Consider the following 24875-nt stretch of genomic DNA (forward strand, 5'->3'; position numbering starts at 1 on the left):
TTCTGCAGGTCACATCCCAGGTGGCCCTGGGGCTGGTGCCCATAGTGGCCAGCTTCAAAACAAGTTGCAGCATCACCCAGCTCCCTCCAAGGAAGACATACCCAAGGGGTGGATTGGGCAGGCATTAGAGCCATGCTGAGGCAGATCCTACACCATAATTACTCCACTATAGTCACAGCCAGTCCTCAAAACCAATCAGCCCAAGGGTCAATCCCTTCCACTGATGTGCAAATAGCAACCACGGCTCAACTATAAGAGGAGGGCACACAAAACCCACACAAGGGACACACCTGGATTTTTACAGTACAAGTGACCACGAAGACTCACCATGGAGCCCCGCAGCACACCTATTACATGAGGCCACTCTACTAAGACTGGGACACATAGCAGCCCTTCCTATAACACAAAAACAAATACAGGGAGACAGCCTAAATGGGGAGACAAAGAAACATGCCCCAAATAAAAGCTCCAGAAAAAGAACTAAATAAAATGGTGACAAGCTATGTACCAGACGCATAGTTCCAAACACTGGTTATAAGTATGCTCACTGATCTCAGGGAGAACTTCAACAAAAAGATAGGAAACATAGAAATGGAGATAGGAAACATAAAGAAGAACCAGTCAGAAATAAAGAATACAATAACAGTAATAAAGAATACATTCCAGGGAATCAACAATAGATTAGATGAAGCAGAGGATCAAAACAGTGATTTAGAAGATCAGGTAGCAGAAAACACCCAATCAGAACAGCAAAAAGAAAAACAAAATCCACAAAAATGAGAATTTAAGGGGCCTCTGGGACAACATCCAGCACACCAACATTCACATAATAGGGGTACCAGAGGGAGAAGATAGAGAGCAGGGAATTTAAAAACTACTTGAAGAAATAATGACAGAAAACTTCCCTAACCTGGCAAAGGAAATAGATATACAAGCCCAGGGAAGCACAGAGAGTCCTAAACAAGATGAAACCAAAGAGGCCCACACCAGAAACATCATAATTAAAATACCAAAGGTTAAAGACAAAGAGAGAATCTTAAAAGCATCAAGAGAAAAGCAGTTAGTTATCTACAAGGGAGCTCCCATAAGACTGTCAGCTGATTTCTCAACAGAAACTTTGCAGGCCAGAAGGGATTGGCGGGAAATTTTCAAAATGATGAAAGCAAGCACCTACAGCCAAGATTACTCTATCAGCAAAATTATCATTTAGAATCAAAGGACAGATAAAGAGCTTCCCAGATAAGAAAAAACTAACATAGTTCATTAGCATCAAACCTGTATTAGAAGGAATTCTAAAGGGACTTCTTTAAGATGAAAAAAAAAAAAAAAAAAAAAATATATATATATATATATATATATATATATATATATATATATGAATAATAAAATGGCAATAACTGCATACCTCTCAACAATTACATTCAATATAAATGGATTAAATGTTCCAATCAAAAAATAAGGTGGGGCTGAATGGATAAGAAAACAAGATCCTTACATATGCTTACTATAAGAGACTCACTTCAGATTGAAAGACACGCACAGACTGAAAGTAAAGGGATGGAAAATAATATTTCATGAAAATGGAAGCAAACAAATAAAAATCCAGGGTAGCTATACTTACACGACAAAATAGACTTTAAAACAAAGACTATAATAAGAGACAAAAAAGTACCTAGTAATCCTATTTCTGGGTATTTATCCAAAGAAACCCAAAATGCTATTTCAAAGGGACATGCTCATCCAAATGTTCATTGCAGCATTATTTACAATAGCCAAGATATGAAGGCAACCTTGGTGTCCCTGAATGGATGAATGGATAAAGAAGAGGTGGTACGTATATAGAATAGAATATTACTCATCCATAAAAAATAATGAAACCTTGTCATCTGCAACAACAGAAATGGACCTAGAGGGTATTGTGCTGAGTGAAGTAATTCAGACAGTGAAAGACAAATATCATATGATTTCACTTATAAGTGAATCTAAAAAACAAAATAAAGAAACAAACAAAACAGTAACAAATTCACAGATACAGAGAACATTTTGATGTTTGCCAGATGGGAGCGGGTTGGGGGTTTTGAAAAGGGAGGAGGGATTAAGAAGTACAAATTGGTAGTTACAAAACAGTCATGGAGGTATAAAGTATAGGAAATATAATCAATAATATGGTAATAACTATGTACAGTGCCAGGTGGGTACTAGTCAGGGTGGTCACTTCCTAAATTATATAAATGTTTAACCACTATGCTGTACACCTGAAACTAATATAAAATAATATTGAATGTCAACCATAATTGAAAATTTTTTAAAAAGGAGGAAAAGTTAAAGAAAAATAAAGATTCAAAGTTCCAGGTATAAAACAAATAACTTTTGGAGATGTAATATACAGCATAGGAAATATAGTCAATGATACTGTGGTAGTGTGGTACAGGGTCAGATGGGCATTGGATTTATCATGATGATCACTTCTTTTGCATAGGGAATATAATCAATAATGTGGTAATAACTTGGTATAGTGCCAGGTGGGTACTGCTGAATAACTGTGAGGTACACCTGAAACTAATATAATGTTGTATGTTAGCTATATTTTAATACAGATCTTTTTAAAAAGTGAAGGGATGGAGAAAGATACACCATGCTATCACTAAACAAAAGAAAGCAAGAGTAGCCACATTAATTTTAGACAAGAGTAGACTTCAGAGCACAAAAATGTTACTCAGGATAAACGTAGATATTACATAGTGATAAAAGAGTAAATTGACCAAGAAGAAATAGCAACCCTTAATGAATATGTGCTAACAATGGAATATCAAAATATATGAGGCAAAAACAAGCCCAAGAAGAACTAGGTTAATTCAATATTTTTGTTGGAGATATTAACAATCTTCTGCAAGAAATGGACAGATCAAACTGCAGAAAATTAGTAAGTACATAGTTGAACTTAACAACACTGTCAATCAATTGGATATAAATGACTTCTACAGACTACGTCATCCAACGACAGAACATTACACATTCTTCTCAAGCTCACATGGAACATTTACCAAGATAGACCACATTCTGGGCCAAAAACATACCTTAAGAAGTTTAAGAGGATAAAATCATATATTATGTGCTCGTAGAACACAGAGAAATTGAACTAAAAATCAATAACAGGAACATATCTGGGAAGTTCCAAAATACTTGGAGAATAAACAGCATACTTCTAAAAAACACATGAGTCAAAGCTAATATCTCAAAGAAAATTTAAAATATTTTGAAATGAAAATTAAAACACAACTTATACAAATGTGTGGGATGCAGCAAAAGAGGTTATTTAAAGAAAATTTTAATATGCATTGAATACATATGTTAGAAAAGAAGAAAAATCAAAAATCAATCATGGAGGCTTCTACCTTAGGAAACTAGAAAAAGAAGAGTAAATTACATCCAAAGTAAGCTGAGGAAAAGAAATACAAAAAATAGAGTAGAAACTAGTGAAATTGAAAACAGGAAAAATAATACAGAAAATCAACACAATCAAAAGCTGGTCCTTTGAAAACATCAACAAAATTAATAAGCCTCTAGACAGGTTAACTAAGAAAAAAAAGAGAAAAGATACAAATTAATAATATCATAAGTGGAAGGAGGGAACTATCACTACAGAATCCATGTACATTAAAAAGATACTACAGGAATATTATGAACAACTCTATGCTCACAAATTTGATAAACTAGATTAAGTGAACCAATTACTTGAAAAATACAATTTGCAAAAACTTAATACATAATCTGTATAGGCCTATGTCTATTAAAGAAATTGAATCAATAATCAATAACCTTCCAAAACAGAAAGCACCAGGCCCACAATGTTTCAGTGATGAATTCTACCAAACATTTATGGAAGATTTATACAAATCTTCTACATTCTCTTTCAGAAGATAGAAACAAAGGGACTATTTCCCAAGTTATTCAATGAGGTCAGTTTTTCCTAATAACAAAACCAGACAGAGACATTACAAGAAAAGCAAACTATAGACCAATATCTCTCATGAACACATATATAAAAATCCTCAGCAAAATATTAGCAAATTGAGCCCCACAATGTATAAAAAGAATTATACACCATGACCAAGTGGAATTTATCCCAGGTATGTAAGGCTGGTTCAACATTTGAAAATCAAATAATATAATCTATCACACCAACAAGCTGAAAAAGAAAAACCACATCATTGTAACAATAGAAGCCAAAAAACATCTGACAAAAATCCCACATCTATTCATGATTTAAAAAAAAAAAATTCTCAGCAAAAAGGGAATAGAGGAAAACTTCCTCAGCTTGATAAAAAACATCTACAAAAAAATCTAACCTAACATCATACTTATTGATGAGACGAGACTTGATGTTTTCCCACTATGATAAGGCACAAGGCAAGGATGTCCTTTCATTAGTGCTTTTCAACACTGTACTGGGAATCTTAGCTAATTCAGTAAGACAAAAAATAAAAATAAATGATGAAGACATGGAAGGAAGAAATAAAACTGTCATTGTTCACAGATGACATGATTGTCCATGTAGAAAATCTGTAAGAATAGACAAAAACAAACAAACAAAAAATCTCCTGGAACTAATCAGCGATTATAACAAGGTTGCAGGATACAAGGTTAATACACAAAAGCCAACTGCTCCTCTATATGTCAGCAATGAACAAGTAAATTAGAAATTAAAAACAATACCATTTGCATTAGCACTTGAAAAATAAAATAGTTTAAATCTAATAAGATATGTACAACATCAACATGAAGAACACTACAAAACTTTGATGAAAAATAGCAAAGAAGAACTAAATAATAAGACATATTCCATGTTCCTGGATAGGAAGACTCAATATTATCAGTATGTCAGTTATTCCAGCTTAATGTATAGATTCAATGCTCCCAGTCAAAATCCCAGGAAATTATTGTATGGATATTATAAAACTGATTTCATAGTTTAAAATAAGAGGCAAAAGACATAGAATAGCCAAATCAATATTGGATGCATAGAACAAAGTCAGAGGACTGATACTACCCAACTCCATGACTTATGATAAAGCTACAGTAATTAAGACATTGTGGTACTGGTGAAAGAAAAGACAAACAGATCAATGGCACAGTATAGGGAGCCCATAAGTAGACCCATGTAAGTACAGTCAACTGATCTTTGACAAAGAAGCAAAGGCAATACAATGAAGCAAAGATAGTTTTTTTTTTTTTTTTAACAAATGGTACTGGAAAAACTGGACACCCACATGCAAAAAAAATAAAAAAATAAAAAGAGAGAATCTAAACACAAACCTGACACCCTACACAAAAATTAACACAAAATCTATTAGTGATATAAGCTTAAAATTCAAAACTACAAAATTTCTAGAAAATAACACAGGAGAAGACCTATATGATCTTAGGTATGGCATGACTCTTTATATACAACATCAAAGGCGTCATGCATAAAAGATACAATTGATAAGCTGGATTTCATTTAAAAAACACACACACAAAAAACAAGAACAAAAACAAAAAAACAAAAACAAAAAACTTCTGCTCTGTGAAAGACAATTTCAAGAGAATGAGAAGACAAGCCAGATTGGGAAAAACTATTTGCAACAGACATATCTGATTGAAGACTGTTATGCAAAATATATAAAAAGAACACTTAAAACTCAACAATAAGAGAACAAACTACCTGATAAATGGGTGAAAGACTTTAACCGACACCTCACCAAAGAAGATATACAGAAGGCAAGTAAGTATTTGGAAAGATGTCCAACATGTCATTAGGAAAATACAAACTAAAACAATAATGATATACTAGCACACACCTATTAGAATGGCCAACATCTAAATGATGTCAAAAATGTGGTTAAACAGGAACTCTCATTTATTGCAGTTGGGAATGCAAAATGGCACGGCCCCTTTGGAAGACAGTTTGGCAGCTTCTTACAAAACGAAACATAATTTTACCATGTGATCCAGCAATCATGCTTCTTGTTATTTACTCAAAGAATTTGAAAACTTATGTCACACAAAAACCTGCACACAGATATTTATAGCAGCTTTATTTACAGTTATCAAAATGTGTAAGCAACCAAGATGTTCTTCAGTACATTAATAGATCAATTAACTATGTGATACATCCAGACAATGGAATATTATTTATCACTAAAATGAAACGAGCTATTAAGCCATGAAGGACATGGAGGCAACAAATTCATAATACTGAAAGAAGTCAATAATGAAAGAAGTCAATCTGGAAAGAATACAAAGTGCATGATTCCAACTATATGATATCTTGGAAAAGTCAAAACTATGGAGACAGTAAAAAGTTTAGTGGTTACCAGAGTTTAGGGGTGAGGGAGGAATGAATAGTTGGAACATAGAGGATTTTTAGAGCATGAAACTATTTCATAAGACACAACAGTGGTGAATACATGTAATTACACATTTGCCAAAACCCATAGAATGTATAATGCCAAAGTGAACCCTTATGTAAACTATGGAATGTGGCTGATAATGACACGTCAAACTAGTTTTAGCCATTGCAGTAAATGTACCACTATGGTGGGGATGTTGATAGTGTGGGAGGCTGTGTGTGTGTGTGTGTGTGTGCGTGCACGTGTGTGCGTGCACACGCAAGAGTATATGAAAACTATACTTTCTGCTCAATTTTGCTGTGAACCAAAAACCAGCTCTAAAAAAGGAACTGTATTAATAATTTTAAAAAGACAATAAACAGGATTTCAGGTCAAGATAGCAGAGTGGGTAAATGCTGTGTTTGCATCCTCTCACAACCACAGCAAAATTACTATGAAACTACAGAACAATCATCGAGAATCACTTGAAGTCAAGAAGAACAGAAGTCCTGTAACTAAGGACATACAGAAGCCACATCAAGACTGGTAGTAGGATGCAGACAGCAAATGAGCTGGTCACACACCCATATTAAAAATTGGAAGGAATATCTTGTTGCAGAGGTCCCCCCTGAAAAGTGAGAGGTCCCAGCCCCACACTAGGCTCCCCAGCTCAGGATTCCAGTGCCAGGGAGAGAAGTCCCCACAACGTCTGGCTGTGAAAACAGATGGAGATTGTGGTGGAGTGAGACGGAGGGCAGAAACAGAACCAGATGTTCCTCCTAAAGGACTGGTGCACAGACTTACTCTCTGACGGACTCACTTGCTCTGAGCTCCAGCACAGGGGCAGCAGCTCAAAAAGTGCTAGGGACATACAGGGAAGAAATGAGTTGTCTGTTTTCAAGGCGAGAGCTGGAGGGGCAGCTTTCTACCAGACAGAAGTGAAGGTAGAAGCCATTGTTTCTTTGTTGAGCCCTTCCCCTGCCACCGTGAAAAGAGAAAGCTGCCATATCTGTGTCTTCATCAACCTAGATGACACCATTTGCTCTACCCTGGGGATTCCCTGAGACCCCCACCTAACCCTGCCAACTTGTGGACCCACCCAAGCTGCTTCCACCAGCTTTTCCATACAAATGGCCTGTCTTGGCTCATGTTGCAAACTTCCCTAAAATTTTTAAGGTTCACAAACCCAAAACAAGCAGCACATAGCCTCAGCATGCTGCATACCTCTTGCTAAGCAACCAAACCCCAGCACTAGCAGCAGCCAGCCTCAGTTTGTGGCTTGGCTTCTTGAGGCAACTCCAAGCACAGCACGGGTGGACGACATTTAAAGATCACTTTGTGGCTCATGCCTGCTGGCCATAGGCAGGGCAAAGGCAATGGTATAATTTGACCTGTGACAGGGCTCCTCAAAGAAAGCCCACCTGAGGCTTGTTTTGAATCTCATCGGAGAACAACCAGGTCAACTTTACAGATGACACATCCAAAGGGAAGACAGGCAAAGCTCAAGAGCCCCGCTAAAGCAAATCCTGCTCTGAAAAATTGGCGCTTGGACAACAGCTTCTCCGCTGTAGTCACAACCAGTCCTCACAACCTATCAACCTGAGGGTCAATCCCTCCCACTGATGTACAAATAGCAACCATGGCTAAACTGCAACAGAAGGGTACACACAACCTACACAAGCAACACGCCTGGAGCACCCATCTCTGGTGACTAAGAAGACTGTGCCACTGCACCCCACAGCACACCTACTACATAAGGCCACTCAAGTAAGACCAGGAGACATAGCAGCCCTATTTAATACATAAAAATAAATACAGGGAGGCAGCCAAAATGGGGAGACCAAGAAATATATGCAGTGTGCTCAAACAATATGGTGAATGTTTAAATTAAAAAAAATTCATTACAGTAAAAGACACATTGCCATTAATCCCCCTCAAAATACTACACTTTGCTTTGAACACACATATCCCATCATTCTTGCCGCTTTTTGCAACAGTTCTGGAAGTTCTCTTTCATGAGTGTCTTTATTTGCAGTGCTGTGGCTGCATTGATATCCTGTATTGATTCAAAACGTTTACCTTTCAAGGTCATTTTGACTTTGTGGAAAAGCCAGAAGTTGCATGGTGCCAGATCCAGTGAATAAGGTAGATGAGGACACATGGTAATGATGTTTTTATTTGACAGAAATTGCGATACCAGAAGTGATGTGTGACACAGAGCCTTTTGTTGTGACCACAAAATACGGTAAATGCTGGTGCCGAGTGCCATCCAATGGAAATCAGGGATCCTCAATACAGGAAGTGGTTCATCAAACATTAGTAACAGTGTGTGACAAGTTTCAACTTGCTCAGTGCAGTCAGTTGGGTGTGAGCTATGGTTGAGAGAAGGTGTGTTTTAAAGTGTGCCATAAATCATCCTCAACATGCCACCGTTCCATGTCACACATTGCTTCTGGTATACAGCAATTTCTGTCAAATAAAAACATTATGGTGTGTCCTCATCTACCTTATTCACTGGATCTGATACCATGTGACTTCTAGTTCTTCCCCAAAGTCAAAATGATTCAGGACATTGAGGCAGCCATGACAGCACAACTAGACATTCACGAAAGACGACTTCCAGAACTGCTTCAGAAATTGGCAAAAGTGATGGGATAAGTGTGTTTGAAGAGAGTGAGAGTATTTTGATGGGGGTTAATGATAACATGTCTTTTACAGTAATAACTTTTTTTATTTAAACATGCACTGTATTGTTTGATCACATCTCATATGTACTCCGATGTTCATTGAAGCATTTTTTATGACAGTATTTTATCTTTTCTTATGGCAGAGTAGTATTCCATTGTGTATCAATACCACATCTTCTTTATCCAATCATCTATTGAAGGACACTTTGGTTGTTTCCATAAGACAACATGGATGGATCTTGAAATTATTATGCTAAGCAAAATAAGTCAGAAAAAAAAAAACATATGACTTCATTCATATGTGGGATATAAAGTTGAAAGCTACAAGGGAACAACACAAACAAAAAAAGAAACAAAAACTCATAAACACAGACAACAGTTTTAGTAGTTACCAGAGCATGGAGGGAAAAGGGAGGTGGTAGAAAAGGGTAAAAGAATCAAATGTATGATGATGGAAGCAGAACTGACTCTGGGTGGTGAGCACACAATGTGATATATAGATTATGTATTTTGGAGTTGTACACTTGAAACCTATGTAATGTCACTAATCATTGTCACTCCAAGAAATGTAATTTAAAAAAATAAAATATTCTGAAAAAGAAAAAAGAATCCAAAAGTAATGAAAATAGTTTAACAGGCCTCTGGGACAATATCAAGCACACTAATGTTCACATCAGAGGAATACAGAAAAGAAGAAAAAGAGGAAGGAATTGAAAACCTATTTGAAGAAATTATGATGAAAAACTTTCCTAACTTGGGAAAGGAAATAGTCATATAAGCTCAACAAGTGCAGAGAGTCCCAGACAAGGTGAACCCAATGAGGCTCATACCAAGACACATCATAATTAAAATGCCAAAGGTTAAAGACAAAGAGAGAATCTGAAAAGCATCAAGAGAAAAGTAGTTTCTCTGCCAAAGGGAGCTCCCATAAGGCTGTCAGCTAATTTCTCAACAGAAGTTTTGCAGGCTAAAAGGGATTGGCATGAAATATTCAAAATGATGAAAAGCAAGGACCATCATTTCTCTGCCCTGTAATGCTATCATTTAAAATTGAAGGAGACATAAGAAGTTTTCCCAGACAAAAAGCTAAAGGTGTTCATAACCACCAAACCAGTATTAAAAGGAATGTTAAGGGGACTTCCTTAAGGAGAAAAGGAAAAAAAAAAAGATAAAAACGATGAATAATAAAAAGGCAATAACTACAATATTGTAAATTTATTACATGCTCCAAACAAAAGACATAAGGTAGCTGAATGAGTAAGAAAATAAAACCCTTACATATGCTGCCTACAAGCGACTTACTTCAGATTGAAAAACACACTCAGACTGAAAGTAAGGGGATGGAAAAATATATTTCATGAAAATGGAAATTAAAAAAAAAAAAAAAAAAGTTGTGGTAGCCATACTTGTACCAGACAAAATAGACTTCAAAACAAGAGGCAAAGAAGTACCCAGTAATCCCATTTCTGATTATTTAGCCGAAGAAACCCAAAATGCTATCTTGAAGGGAACATGAGTATCCATATATTCATTGCAGCATTATTTACAATAGTCAAGATATGGAAGCAACCTGGGAGTCCATTGGTGGATGAATGGATAAAGAAAATGTACATATAAGGGAATATTACTCAGCCATAAAAAGGAATGAAATCTTGCCATCTGCAACAATATAGATGGACCTAGAGGGTATTGTGCTGAGTGGAGTCAGACAGAGAAAGACAAATGTCCTATAATTGCACTTATAAGTAGAATCTAAAGAACAAAATAAACAAACAAATGAAACAGAAACAAATTCATAGACACAGAGAACATTTTGATGGTTGCCAGGTGGGAGAGGGGTTGGAAGGATGGGTGAAAAAAGTGAAGGAATTAAGAAGTACAAATTGGTAGCTACAAAATAATAATGGGGATGTAGGTATAGCATAAAATATATAGTCAATTAGTCAATAACATTGTAACAACAATGTATGGAGTCAGATGGGTACTAGATTTATTGGAGTGATCACTTCATAAGTTACACAAAGTCTGATAACTATGATATACACCTGAAACTAATATAATATTGTATGTCAAGAAAAAAATTACTAATAAAAGACAATAAACATGCCATCTCTGAGATTTTTGACATAGTAGTCGTGGCAATCTACTGCATGAAAGGAAAGCCTTTTAAATAAAGCATGTCAAATGAACTGAATAGCTTTACATAAAAACAATCACCACTGACCTGTACCTCACCCCATACATTAATATTAAGTGAAAATAAGACAAAACCTACATGTAAAACCTAAAACTACAACATTTCTGATAGCTGGCAAAAATCTTTGTGATCTTGGTATAGGTAGTTGTTCCTCAGAACACAAAAAGTATGAAACATAAAAACAAAATTCTTAAATAAAACTTTATCAAAAGGAAAAGCACCCAGACTTTGACACTATTAAGAAAGAAAGAAAAAGCCACATTCTGGAAAATTTATTTGCATATAGGTATGAAAGTGTATGAAGACTACATAAAGAACTCTTAAAATGCCTAAATCAGAATATATCAGCCATTTTTCTTTTTTTTTTTACATGGGCAAAAGACACGTCACACACACACACAAAAAGATGCATAAATGGCCAATAAGCACCTGGGAAAATGCTTGACATCATCAGTCATGAGGGAAATGCAAGTCAAACCACAATAAAACACTAGTGTACAACTATTTAGAATGGGTACCATTTAAAAGGACTGTTCATATCAAGGGTTGGCAAGGATGCAAAACAACTGGAACTCTCGTTCATTGCTGAATGGAGGGTAAAATGATTAATGACACTTTGGAAAATAGTTGGACAGTTTTTGTTGTTGCTGCTGTTGTTTTAAAGTTAAACATGTACCTACCAAAAGACCTAGGCATTTTACTTCTAGGTATTTAACTAAGACAAACAAAAATTGCCCAAACAAAATTTATCCATGAATATTTACAGCATCTTTACATGCAGTAGCCAAAATCTGCAAACAATCCAAAGTGCTCTAAGAAAGTGAAGGGATGAACAAATTGTGGTTTATTCATAAGTTAGAATACTACTTAGCAATTAAAACAAAAAGCCAAATAATGATACATATGAAAACAGGGATAAATCTCAAAATCATTATGCTGAGTGAAAAAAGTCAAGGTATAAGGAGTACATTCAGTATGATTCCATTTATACAAATTCTAGAAATGATAAATAGGCTATAGTGATAAAAAGCAAATTAGTGATTACCTGGGGTTAGGGTGAAAAAAGAGACGGGGTGTAAAAGGGTAGGAAGAAACTTTTGGGTGTGATGGTGTTCATTTTTTTGATTATCATGATGGTTTTGGAGGTCTATATATCTATATGTCACAATTTTTCAAATAGTACAATTTTAATATTTGTAGCTTCAATTATGACTCAGTAAATAGAAAAAAAAAATATCTCAAGGGCTATAAACTAAATGCATTTAAACTGGGAAAGATAGATAAATGGGGAAGCTATCTCTATCCTAGTATGCTGTTCTATACTACATCTACTAACATAAAAAAAAAAAAAAAGCACGTGCATTGGAAAATATATGCACTAAAAAGCTACACAGACATCACAAAGCAGTAATCAATTTCTTAATGGAATATTTGAGATGGTTATTATTACTTTAAGGTAAGTTTTCAGGTCTTGTAGAACTACTGAAATAGTTTATCTTTTATACTGTGTAATTCATTGATTTCTCAAAAAAAATTGAATGTAAAAGTCTTTCCTGTTTCCCGAGAAGTTTGAAAAAATGAAAAATTTCATCAACAAGCTTTTTAACTCAGAAGCCCTTTGCCATCATAGTCCCCTCATTTCTTTAAAAGAAAGAATCGGTCCAAAGATAGATCATTGGTAAAAATATAAAAGACTTGTAATAAACTGTTTCTTCAAAAAGAAAACACATTGAAATAGCAATACTTTGAAAATTTGAGTTATAATGGCTACAACTTGATATTTAAAAATACATATCTTGTTTGAAGACTCTAAAAGTAATTATATTGATAATGAATACAGGCATGTGGTTCCTCTAATTTAGTTTTTCTTCACATCTTTGAATTGTATTATCAACCTAAAATAAACTAAGATTGTCGATTAGGGTTGGTTGGATATTTTGTGTCTGCAGAAACGTATATTCATCCACTCAGACCAAGGTCCACTCACTAAAATGATATCCAGGCGCTACCTCTGTCTAGAGAGAGCAACTTTAGCTACGGTCCCTTGTGAACAAGCATTAGTCCAGGAAAGAAGTACTTTACTTACAAGACAGGGACAACTTAGGACTTTTAAGTGATATATGGGTCACTGTTGCTCACTCATATAAAAAATGTATAACAATATTCGAAATATCATAGTTGTAAGATGATTAAAAAAACAGAAATTATAACAATGATTAAGAAAACTACATATCAATGCATATATTAATATATACCATATAACCATATATATGGAGATATATATTTGATACTAGAGATAGATATATACATATGTAGATACATAGATATATAGAGATACAAATAGATATACAGCGATATAAGTAAATATATATATATATGTATATATCTCCAGTATTTTAAGCACTTTGCATACATAAACTCATTTGTAAAATAAATACTTACAAGGAAAGTTACATTACTATTCCCCTTTGAAGAATGAGAAATTAAAACTTACATAAAGAAATTACACAGAGAAACGTGATTAAGTTAGATACTGAGATTCAAAATCAGATTTTTCTCTTTCCAGAATCAATTCTTATAGTCACTCTGCTATACTGAAAATATATAGTCAGAATCATGGTTCTATATATTCATTTTTGCATCTTCATATAAACTAATTTGTCATACTTTAAAAACCATTTTCAGTTTTACTCTTATCTGTTTAATGTTGAATTCTTAAAAGTCTTCAGATTGCAAATCAAATAGGTCCATGTTTAGCATTTTTTGCCATAATAGTTCCATTCCATAAATGTAAGGTAGATTATAGACAAAATTATATACACTAAACAAATTTTCATCTAAATTGGAATGACAACTATTTCCAAGGAAGTGACATTTCCCATTTTCAGACTAATGAATCACTGGTTTTTACATCATCTTCATCATTACAACTATTTATCAAATACATGTATAGATGTATAGATATATACATCTAAAACGATGTATACATAGTACCATTCCTATCTACTGTCATTTTTAGTTTAATTTCTACTCATTCAGTTGCAAAGAATCAAAAATTAAATAGGTACCATAGCGTAAAACAAAGTGAATGAAAAAATATTTGAGTAAATTTTCAGAGAAAGATATAAGATCATATTCAGATAAAATGAACTAATTTCACAAAAAGAGTCAGAAGTGCTTATTCTGATTTAAAAACCTGTATGTTTGAATAATTTATTTTCTTCATATTCTTTATTCAAGTGGGAAAACGAAATTAATTTAAAATTTTGACATGCCCATACAATAATACAATTTAGGAAATGAGACCTAAATTTTATATATGATGATTGTTTGGATTTGTGAATTAGATAAATACAAAATTTCATCCAATTCAAAGATTCTTGTTCCAAAGCCTTCTCAATATTTTATTAAAAAAAAAAAAGTTTTCGTATTTTTTGGTCAAAGGTAGTACAAGATAAAACTGTTAATGAAAGTGCTGTGTTAATTTACTTGTTCAAAAAGTAATTAAATTTCATATTAAATAAATGCCTTATTTAAAGATCCATAAGGTTTCACGAAACTGCAAGATGCAAAGCAGCTTAATAAATTTACTTTTATTACTCACTGTCATACTCACTAAAGGTTTCATTAAGAAGTCTTTAAATGATTATTTTTCTTAATGATTTAACAGTTTTTCCAAATAAATGTGGAGTTACTCCAAGATTTAGAATGGGTATATGGTATTAGAAAGTTAAGAATTAATCAAAGGAAATAATAATAATCTTTGCTTCCAGTACCTCTGTCTGGTAATTTAGTAGACGCCTCTTGGCCAGAGGTGTTTTGGTTAGCAATAGTTGAAAACACATGGAAATATTTTAGGAAAATAATTTGTACATATTCTAGGCGTTGACACTGTAATCAGCCTATGAAACACAGAGGTTTTTATTACATATTTTTTAATATGCAACATCAGGTTCAATTATTTGTTTTAGAAAATTACCTTACCATGATAGTCTGAAATCACACTTCAAAAACTTTACTGGACCCCAGTGAGCAGGAGAGTAGTGTATGGGAAAGAAGGCGGAGTATACAACCGAGGGGGAGTGGAATGAAAAAAAAAATTAAATGATATTATCCTAGAAGTAAGTTCAGGTAAAAATAAAAGTGTTGATGCTATGAAACTGTATGAAAAAGAAATCTAATCAATATGTACATATATCAAATATCTTTCAGGGCCTGTACACTTTAAGAATTCATTGTTCCTTCATTCATACTAATTAATGTATTCATAGTTTTTCCTCTTCTTATTTCCTCTTTATATATTCTAATTATTTATGGTGAATAAATTCTACTCTTAATTTCCAGTGTTTAACTTCCACAGGCTCTGTCACTATATATAGCAATAGATTAATTATGAAACGAAACCATCCACTGATACTAGTTCTTCCATATTACTCCTTTATGCTCCTGGAAAATAAGGTTGCACGTGTTACAAAAATAAATTTAGCCTGTGAAACTGATGTATATAAATAGTTTAAATTTAAAATAAAACTTTGCAAGACTAGAAATTAACTTGTTTAAAATATTGATCATCTAATAAATATTTACTATCCTTTATGTGCAATCAATGCATGATACTGGAAGATCTGAGAGTATATTATTATACACTGCTTGAATGAGTTTATGACTTACTAGGTATGACATAATATGCTAAAATACTTTGTTTAGAGTCAAAGGCTTGGGTAAACATTAGTGGAAAAAATCAAAAGCAAATAGAATCCCAAACAAATAATCTAAAAATGTCACAAATGTAAATTATTATTAAAATTATGCCATAGGTTATGTGTATAAGTACAGGAATGTAATACTCTACTGACACTCTTAATTTTATTTTATTTTTATGAAAATAATACTATCTGTGTGTATGTATGGATATATATGTGTGTGTACATATATGGGATATATATGCATAGTATATTCACACATCAACAAAATACAGCAAATCTACCATGTAAAACTTGTCTATTAATCTGTAATATCATATACAACTTTACTTTGTTACACTTTGAAAAATAAATTACTCAGAAATTGTACCAAAAAATATCAGAGTAATAAATAATTTCTCAGCAGTGCATTTCTTTATGAGGTCAGGATCCAGGTCTGTTGTTCTGTTGATAATTGACTAAATAAAAATTAAAGCATGAGTTACCAGGTCCAATGATGGAAGGATTAAAAGAAAGAATGTGATTATCATAATTTGGGAATTAAAATTGGAACAAAGCTTTTTACTATGACTTGATTCAATCTACTTAAAAAAAAGTGATTTTTAAAACTTAAAATTCATCTTTGCAATATGATCTCCATTTTACCTTGGAAACATTCACAAAAAAACAGAGAAAGACAGCTATGTGACTTGTACATTTCTCTAAATTAATCTCCCAGAGAAGGAAGTGAAGAAAATGTTCTTTTCTCTAAAGAAAATAATGCAAACTACGAAGTGTAAAGTCATTTGCCCTTCCCAGGAGAATAGCATGCCTGTGTTCAAATCAACCAATCTCTGTAAACGTTTCCCAGGCGTTACAGTCACCATTGTCTACTCATTCTCTTACTGAACAATAGAAAACATCACCGCTACACCCACAGGGAAAGAAAGTAGGTCACCCTTTAGAGTTCTAAACTTTGCTTTTAGCATATATTGATTGTTACTGTTACTAACTCAGTTCATCTGATTTAACAGTGTTCTGCTTCAAATAAAGTTTGATTTGTTTTTACCTCAAAAACTTCCTCATCCAAAATCCTTGTTCCAAAAACCGTGATTCCGTTGGTGTCAACAACTGCTCTCTCACTTCTATCAAGTGGTTTTGTGGTCTTTTTCTTACAATCAACAATCATTGTCACAGTTTTCTTCTCTACGCTGATTGCTACCCGATGCCACCTGAAAAAGCCAAGTAATTCTTTTGTAAGTTTCAAACACATTGTTGCCAAACCATTACCCACATTAAAATAGAACGTATTTTAAATTGTGAAAGTGAGCTGAAATTGTATAAAATGTAGGCTCATTTATTAGTCAGTTGACAGGTGACTGCTGTTTACCCAGAACAGTGCTAGGTACTCAAAAGGACGCAAGTCCTGTAAGATGCTCAATAGGATTGGCTGTCTATGCTGATAAGGAAGTGCCCATCTTTTGCTTCACTTTGTGTTGTTGCAACAAAAGCTAATCTCACCATGTCCTGATGAGGGTATTTGTTAGAGATTAGGGGTGGGATATGGGGTAAGCAATAGTTTCTATGTACGTAAATGCTTTCTTCCTAAGTGAAATTCCACTTTTAAAAAAATTCGGCTCTAGAGATCCCCTGAGATTGACTATAAAAGGGTATGTCTACTAATTGAATGACTGCTCCATCTGGAGCAACTGAACGTTCTAATTGTAAAACACAATGTGCTTCTCTGTCTTTATTCACATTTACTTCAAGTGCTTTCGTTTTATTTTTCCACTTTAATTTCAAGACAGTTATAGATCACTACTGTGGGCAGGATCCAAGACTGAGACACAATATCTCTCCTTCTTTCCAGGGTTGGCAGGAAGTGGGAACACTGAAAGAAACCATAGTCGATGCATGTGTGGAGTGAGAGTCTCAATTCACTCTGAAGCTACTGCTGCAGCTAATTCAGGGCAGTGATGACAGGCTTAAGGGGGAGATATGGCCAGCCCTTTGGAAACATACATACCCTAATCATACTGTAAAATGGCGGGTTTTATTAAGAGTATCTAGTGCTAACATAAATACTAAGTGAAGCTCGCTTGGATTTTGCAAGCCACTCTGATTTATATATTTTTTTTCCAAATGAAAAGTACTAGATTAATATTCCAGATTTGTCTAGGACTAGATCCATAAAATAAAGTACCCAAAGAGTTTCAGGAGCTTTCCTAAAATGTCTGTTTCATGTGACTTGGCATGACTACTGATGAGGACCAAGTATATTTCCATATACACTTAATCTTTGGTCTTTCCACAGCACATTCAACCAGCATAGGCATCTGCTTGGTTTGAACTGAGCAAAGATTTATATTAGGAACCACTTAATACTGTGAGGGTAAAATTTACACATATCTCTGCCAAGAAGCCTGTGTCTTAACTTAAACCATTCTCATTATTGTAGGTATGTGCTTTCCATTAACAGAAAATAAAAATGATTTCAATTGTTAAAAGCTCATTAGGACTCTAAAATTGCTATTTTTGTTGAATTAATTTAAACTCTGCTAATAATGTGTTAAAACTATGCTATAATATATAATATTCACAATACTAAGTTAACACTTAGTTTTGGAGTCACTCATAGTTATTTTCTTTCTCTCATACTATATGTTTTATGTTATCATCAGAAAATCCTATCAGTTCTTATATTCAAAGTACAGGTAGAATCCAATGTCTCTTAACTTAGTCCAAGCTGCCATCTCTCTCACCTGGACCCTGAGAAAAAGTTTTCTCCATATCCCTGACAAAGGTACACTGAGTGTGGATTTTGTTTTGTTTTGTTTTTTTAAATCTGCACTGCTATTTCCTTTTTATGTCTATAACCAAATGTTGTATCTTGGATAAATCTATTTTGAGAACTCTAAATTCAGCAATTAAATGACAAGTAAATTTAATAAGTATTTATTTGTGTTTAGCTGCTCCCTAAATGAAAGACAGTGTTCACAATACAATTCAGAATTCGGCATGATTTTCAGAAGAAAGTAGTGGTTATTGGAGAGTCTGACTACTTGAGTTCAAAAACTATCTTGGCCACTTTCTAAAGATGTGAGCTGTGTCTGCTACTTTCCAAATGTATGACTTCAGGCAAGTTACCTAAACTCTCTGTGACTCATTTGCCTTATCTATAAAATGGGTTATTAACATTACTTTCTTCAAAAAGTTGTGAAAAATTAAATGAGTTAACTATGTGTCAAGTATCTAGAAAAGTTTGTAGCGCATACCAAGTATTATATAAGGCTCCCTTATGCTCATCAATATTAATATGATTGGTAAAAAAAGAAGTGAAATCAGATCATCCTTCTCAAAAAGCCTACAGGGACTTCCCATTTCACTCAGAACAGAACCCAAAGTGCTTACAATCACCTACAATGTGCTACACCATCTGGCCTCCCACTGCTTCTCCACCCCTGTCATGCCCCTCTGCTCCTGCCATTGCTGGCACCCTTGACATTGCTTAGACCAAATCAGCCACACCCAGAATCAGAGGTTTTTCATTTACTTGCCCTCCTCCTGGAATAGTATGCTTTTGTCATGCACACCACCTCCTTCACATGCTACCTTCTTAGTGAGGTTTTCCCTCCACTCACTCCCTAAAATTGCACCCCTCACCACCACTCCCTTTCCTCTTCACTGCCCTAGTTTTCTCTCTCACGTATCTCCCACCACCTGATACACTATTTATTAGTATTTCTTATTGTTCATTGTTTGCCTATCCTGACTGGAAACTATGGAAGTGTAGCAATGTTATTGTTTTGTTCATTTCTATATCACCAGTCCCTAAAAAAAATCTGCGTCACACTTCGTAAATATTTGTTGAATGGTAAAATAAAAGAACTGCTTTCAGCATAGCTGAAACACTGGATTATTGCGTTACTTACTTCCCATCGGCGATGTTAACAGTTCTGAAGAGGGGATAGTCTTCTGGGGCAGGTTTTCCCGTGTGGTCTTCAAACAGGAAAACCGGTGATCTCCCAACTTCAACACCAATTTGCTGAATGCCATGCTCATTATATATAGATAAAAGGAAAGACTGAATTCCTTTTTTGGGTTTTACTGTAAATAATATTGAAAAATCTTCTGGAAAAGTTCCTCCTGAGAAGAGAAGGCCAAAGAGTCAGAAATTCCAAATTTCCAAATTATTCCTGGATCACTGTATTATTTCTGAACTTTCCATGTGGCCTTAATATATCATCTAAGTTCAAATAGTATTATAATAACAATGCTGATGTAAAAATAAATGTGGAGAAAACTCTATTAAGCTTTCCATGTAGCAATTGTTCAAGCTTTATTCAAACTTTAAAGCCACTCACTTAAACCACAATGATTATGTGAATTTCAAAGTTAGGAAACATGATCACGGTGCCAGTACAATACCAAAGACATAGTAAGCACTTTTAAAACACTTAAGTACCATTTTTGGTGTAAGATATGTATTTTCTGCCTCCTTCCAGTCTGTGACCATATATCCCCTCTTTTAAGAGGCATTGTAAGGACACAATTTATGAAGGTATTCATTCTTTTAGTCATCCCTTCAAAAGCTAGAGTTTCTGATCAGTTTTTCCTGTAACAATACAATTTTACTAATAAAAAAAGCGTACGGCATTGTGAATCAAAGCTATTAGATACTTGGTTAATTTGATTGTACATTCAGGAGAGCGGACTGTTTTTTTTTTGTTTTTTTTGCCCCCTCTAACCATCATATCCCAAATACCCAGCAGGGGGGCAGATGTACATAAGTGCTTAGTAAGCATTTATTAAATAAATATTTACTTAAATGAACAGTATAAATATATCTCAGGTAGTTAAATAAAGACTACCTGTATGTTTTTATATAAACACTACATATTAAAGTATGGGTTATGTTTTTCAAAAATAGTTATATATATATATACATATATATGTATATATATATATATACACATATATATACATATATATATATATATATATATATATATATCTTATTTTATCCTCTTACTATCCTGAGATATAAGTAAAGCAGGAATTATATTTGAAGGATGTGGTTACTTCAGTTAAAATGTTGTTCACATGCAAAACTGGGGTTTGTGTAATCAATGATATCTCGGCCAACACCAAGAGCTTCCATATTCGATCAGTTCATTCCAAATTCTATTATACATTATAGTATTAAATAATAAAATTTTTATGACTATGACTGCCATGGATTCAAATTCCAAAAACTATAGGAGACCATCAATTTCACTTCTTAGAATTTATCAAGGTTGGAGGGTGCTTACATGTAAGAATATTATGTTAAGTGAATTCATCAGAATACTATAATCAGAAAATATTAAAATTTCCAACGGTTGGGACTGGTTAAATAAATACAAAATATCTATATAGTGAAATTCTATGCAGCACTTAAAATAAGGTAGTGGAAAGATGTTTTATGAAATGGAAATTATTTAAAACGTTGTGAAAATTAAATAAAAGTATGTCATAAACCAGTCAATTAGTTTACTACTCAGTTCTAATCCATCTATCTATATCTACATTTACATAGATAAATAGATAAAATCAATAGATAGATATCTCAAAACTAAAAAGTGTTTATTTAAAATTCTCAATTTTAGCTTTTGAAATAATGTACCAATACAATTTCGCTACCGTGTTTCCCTGAAAATAAGACCGGATCTTATATTAATTTTTGCTCCAAAAGATGCATTAGGGCTTATGTTCAGGGGATATCATCCTGAAAAATCATGCTGGGGCTTATTTCCTGTTAGGTCTTATTTTTAGGGAAACATGATATATCGCAAGTAGGTCATAAGAGCTTTGCTATTACAATAGAAAAATAAATATGTGTACATGTTTTATATTTTTAATTTGTCACAGAGACATTCAATTTTATATTTATAAAAATCAATAAAAAAATAATCTTGTGAATAAAATGGAAAGGTAACAAAACACATCAATTAATAAAACACAATTTGTTTATACAAAAATCTAGGTAATTTATTGAAGAAGCTCCATTGTATATAAACTTTTTCTTTGAACGAGTAGCCCAGAATGTTGAGAATCACAGAAATTCTTTCCCTAAATGTACCTCAATTTTTAAAATATCTCAAACATTGAAAAAAACAAAAGATGCTAAAATATTATGAGCTAGGGAGAACATTTTTTTTTCATTTTTCCCAAAACATTATGAAATAATGTCTACATTTAGGAAAAGAGGAATTTCAGAAAATAACCTGCTCATATAAGATTAAATGAATTACAACAAATTTTAATTAATCATCCAATATCTACAGCGCAGCTTTTGAATACTGCCAACTTCTAACTACACTAATGAGTAACATCTTTCAATTATGAAAGTATTTCCCAATTTAAAATTAAGCAATCACATTTTAATTATAATATTTAAGCTATGATACTTAGAAAAAGAAATTTAGTTATCAAAAAAATCAGGACTTAATGTCAGTCTAACCTAGGCACCCCACCATAGTTTCCTCCCTATAAGATGTTCATCAAAGCTGTTCATAACTGCCTAATGTGTCAGAGAGAATTCACTGTATTAGTTCAACAACAGAAATGCAACCACCTAACATGTGAAATTTTATCTAAAATAGCAGTGATCAGTATATATAATACAGATTAAATGTGGAATTTTTCAACTTAAATAATAGATGGTTTGAAATGTATATATACAGCTAAGAATAAAGTATCCTCTCTGTTAAATGGCTGCTGTTAAAGAAAGAAATGCTATGACTACCTGCAGTATATGTATATACATAAATCATATATATATAAAATAATAATCATAATTCACTCTGACTACATCAGATTCAATAGTGGTTCTTATATGGGCTTCTAACATTAATAGATATTGTATACATGAATAAATTACATATATAAAAGGCACTTTGTTATTTGAATTTAATTTTTTAATTTGTGGTCAATATATTCAATGCTGAATATGTCTCCCTTTAACTAAAATATTCTTCTGATGTAGTTTAGTGGTCAGTAGGATTTTTTAAATGAGGGGGAAAGGCCATTTGCATAGCGGGAAAAGCCCACTTTACTCTAAAAAAGACAAGGACTGTCATCTTCATATCATTTGCTGGTTCTGTGATTATATTTAAATACTTCACATTTCTAATTCCTAATCCATAATTTGGGTTTAAATATTCCCCTTTCCAGATGGTTATGAAGATAAAGATCAAAATAATTTTTTTTTTCAAAGTATCTGTCCCACAGCAGGTGTTCTAAAAAGGGCACACAGAATTTGCAAATCACAAATTCTATTCAGTTCACATGCACAGAGTTCTCAGACATTTAAATTAAAGGTCTCAAAATGGAACTTTGGAGGACATATACCTTAATTCTATAGACTATTACAATGACTACCTGATAAGCCCCAAGCCCCACACCAATGGTGAAGTTTCCAATACTACTGCTTACTTTATTCATTAGAAAAAAGTTGCTATTATGTCTTCCTATAATGGAAGAAAGAACATTCCAAATTACTTTTCAAAGATATTTTTAATTTATTTTATAAAGAATAATATTCATGAAATAAGTTAGACAGAAAAAGTCAAGAACCATATGATTTCACTGATATGTGGTATATAAAATTGAAAGCAATAAAGGAACAAGACAAAGAAAGAAAGTATCAAAAACTCATAGACACAGACAATTGTTTAGTGGTAAGCAGAGGGTAGGGGGAAGGGATGTGGTAGATGAGAGTAAAAGGGATCAAATATATGGTGATGACTCTGGGTGGTGAACACACAATGTGATATATAGATGATGTATTACAGAATTGTACACCTGAAACTTACGTAAGTTTACTAACAACTGTCACCCCAATAAACTTTAATCGAAAGAAAAAAGAATAATATTCACATATTCACTGTTTGTGTTTTTTAATGAAGCAATATCTTTTATTGGTGAGTGTTATAAAAGCTGAATAGCAAGCTGTATTTTTATTAATTTTTATTAAATTTATTGAGGTGACATTGGTTAGTAAAATTATATAGGTTTCAAGTGTACAATTCTGTAATACGTCATCTATATATTGCATTGTGTATTCACTGCCCAGTCATTTTTAACCGTAAATATGTCATTGGTAATTTTTATTAATTGCCGTTTTGCATTATTTGGCAGGAAGCTCTACCTTACGAAAAGGCAAGCTTATAAAAAAATAATTTTCTTGGGGGAAAAAGTGAGGTATATATCATAGGTGTCTCTTCCTATCTGAAATACTCATTATTAGAATCATATGTTTAAGACAAAATTCACAAGGGAAAGAAAAACTTTGATATAAATGAATTCTGTCAAGTGGCATGGAAGGAGATCCTAGGGGTATGCATTATATTCTTTTTCCATGAGTAACACAACATAAATGATCAATTAATCAAATTAACTACCACACTGGAAAGCAGACAAACTCACCCGGAGATGATGAGCCAAAATATAAAAAATTATAAACTAACTTCTTGAGTATTTATAACGCTTTTCTATTAATCCATTATTCTTTGTTCTCTCTTGAAAATTCATTGCCCTTTCCTATTTTTGCAGTAGTGTGCAGAAAAATAGAAAAGCAACTTAACTTTCACTGTTTAAAACTTTTAAATTTGATTTTAAAAATATTTTATGGATTTAATAACTATTTTTTTTTCGAAGTCAGAAAAATTGTGCTTTGACATTCTTTCAATTTGTAGTTTACTACTTTTGTCCACTACAAATTAATGCAAAACAGGAAATATCTTGGAAGAAACAATAATTTATCAAAATACATGTACTTTTAAATGTCCTTCCATGGAAAATATACTATCTTGTTTTATAATTTTCAGTCCCTTTATTTATAATTATTCTATTGTTAGAAAACACTTTAATGCGTGAAAATAGAGAACTCAATTTC

At 33.3% G+C, this 24875-nt stretch overlaps 1 protein-coding gene across 5 annotated transcripts in view; it reads right to left on the reverse strand.

Moving 5' to 3' along the window:
- The window catches only part of COL11A1 (collagen type XI alpha 1 chain), a 199717-nt gene that overhangs the window by 151812 nt on the left and 23030 nt on the right, over positions 1-24875 (reverse strand). For all 5 annotated transcript variants that reach the window (XM_088799462.1, XM_074318647.2, XM_074318650.2 and 2 more), the window contains exons 3-4: positions 19870-20083; positions 17007-17169 (exon numbers count right to left, since the gene is read on the reverse strand). In XM_088799462.1, coding sequence (XP_088655588.1) covers positions 17007-17169; positions 19870-20083 — 377 coding nt within the window. The remainder of the gene's footprint in view (positions 1-17006; positions 17170-19869; positions 20084-24875) is intronic.

Source organism: Rhinolophus sinicus, chromosome 7 (assembly GCF_057876585.1).
Source record: "Rhinolophus sinicus isolate RSI-liver-muscle chromosome 7, RSI-T2T, whole genome shotgun sequence".
In the NCBI taxonomy this organism is placed as follows: Eukaryota; Metazoa; Chordata; class Mammalia; order Chiroptera; family Rhinolophidae; genus Rhinolophus; species Rhinolophus sinicus.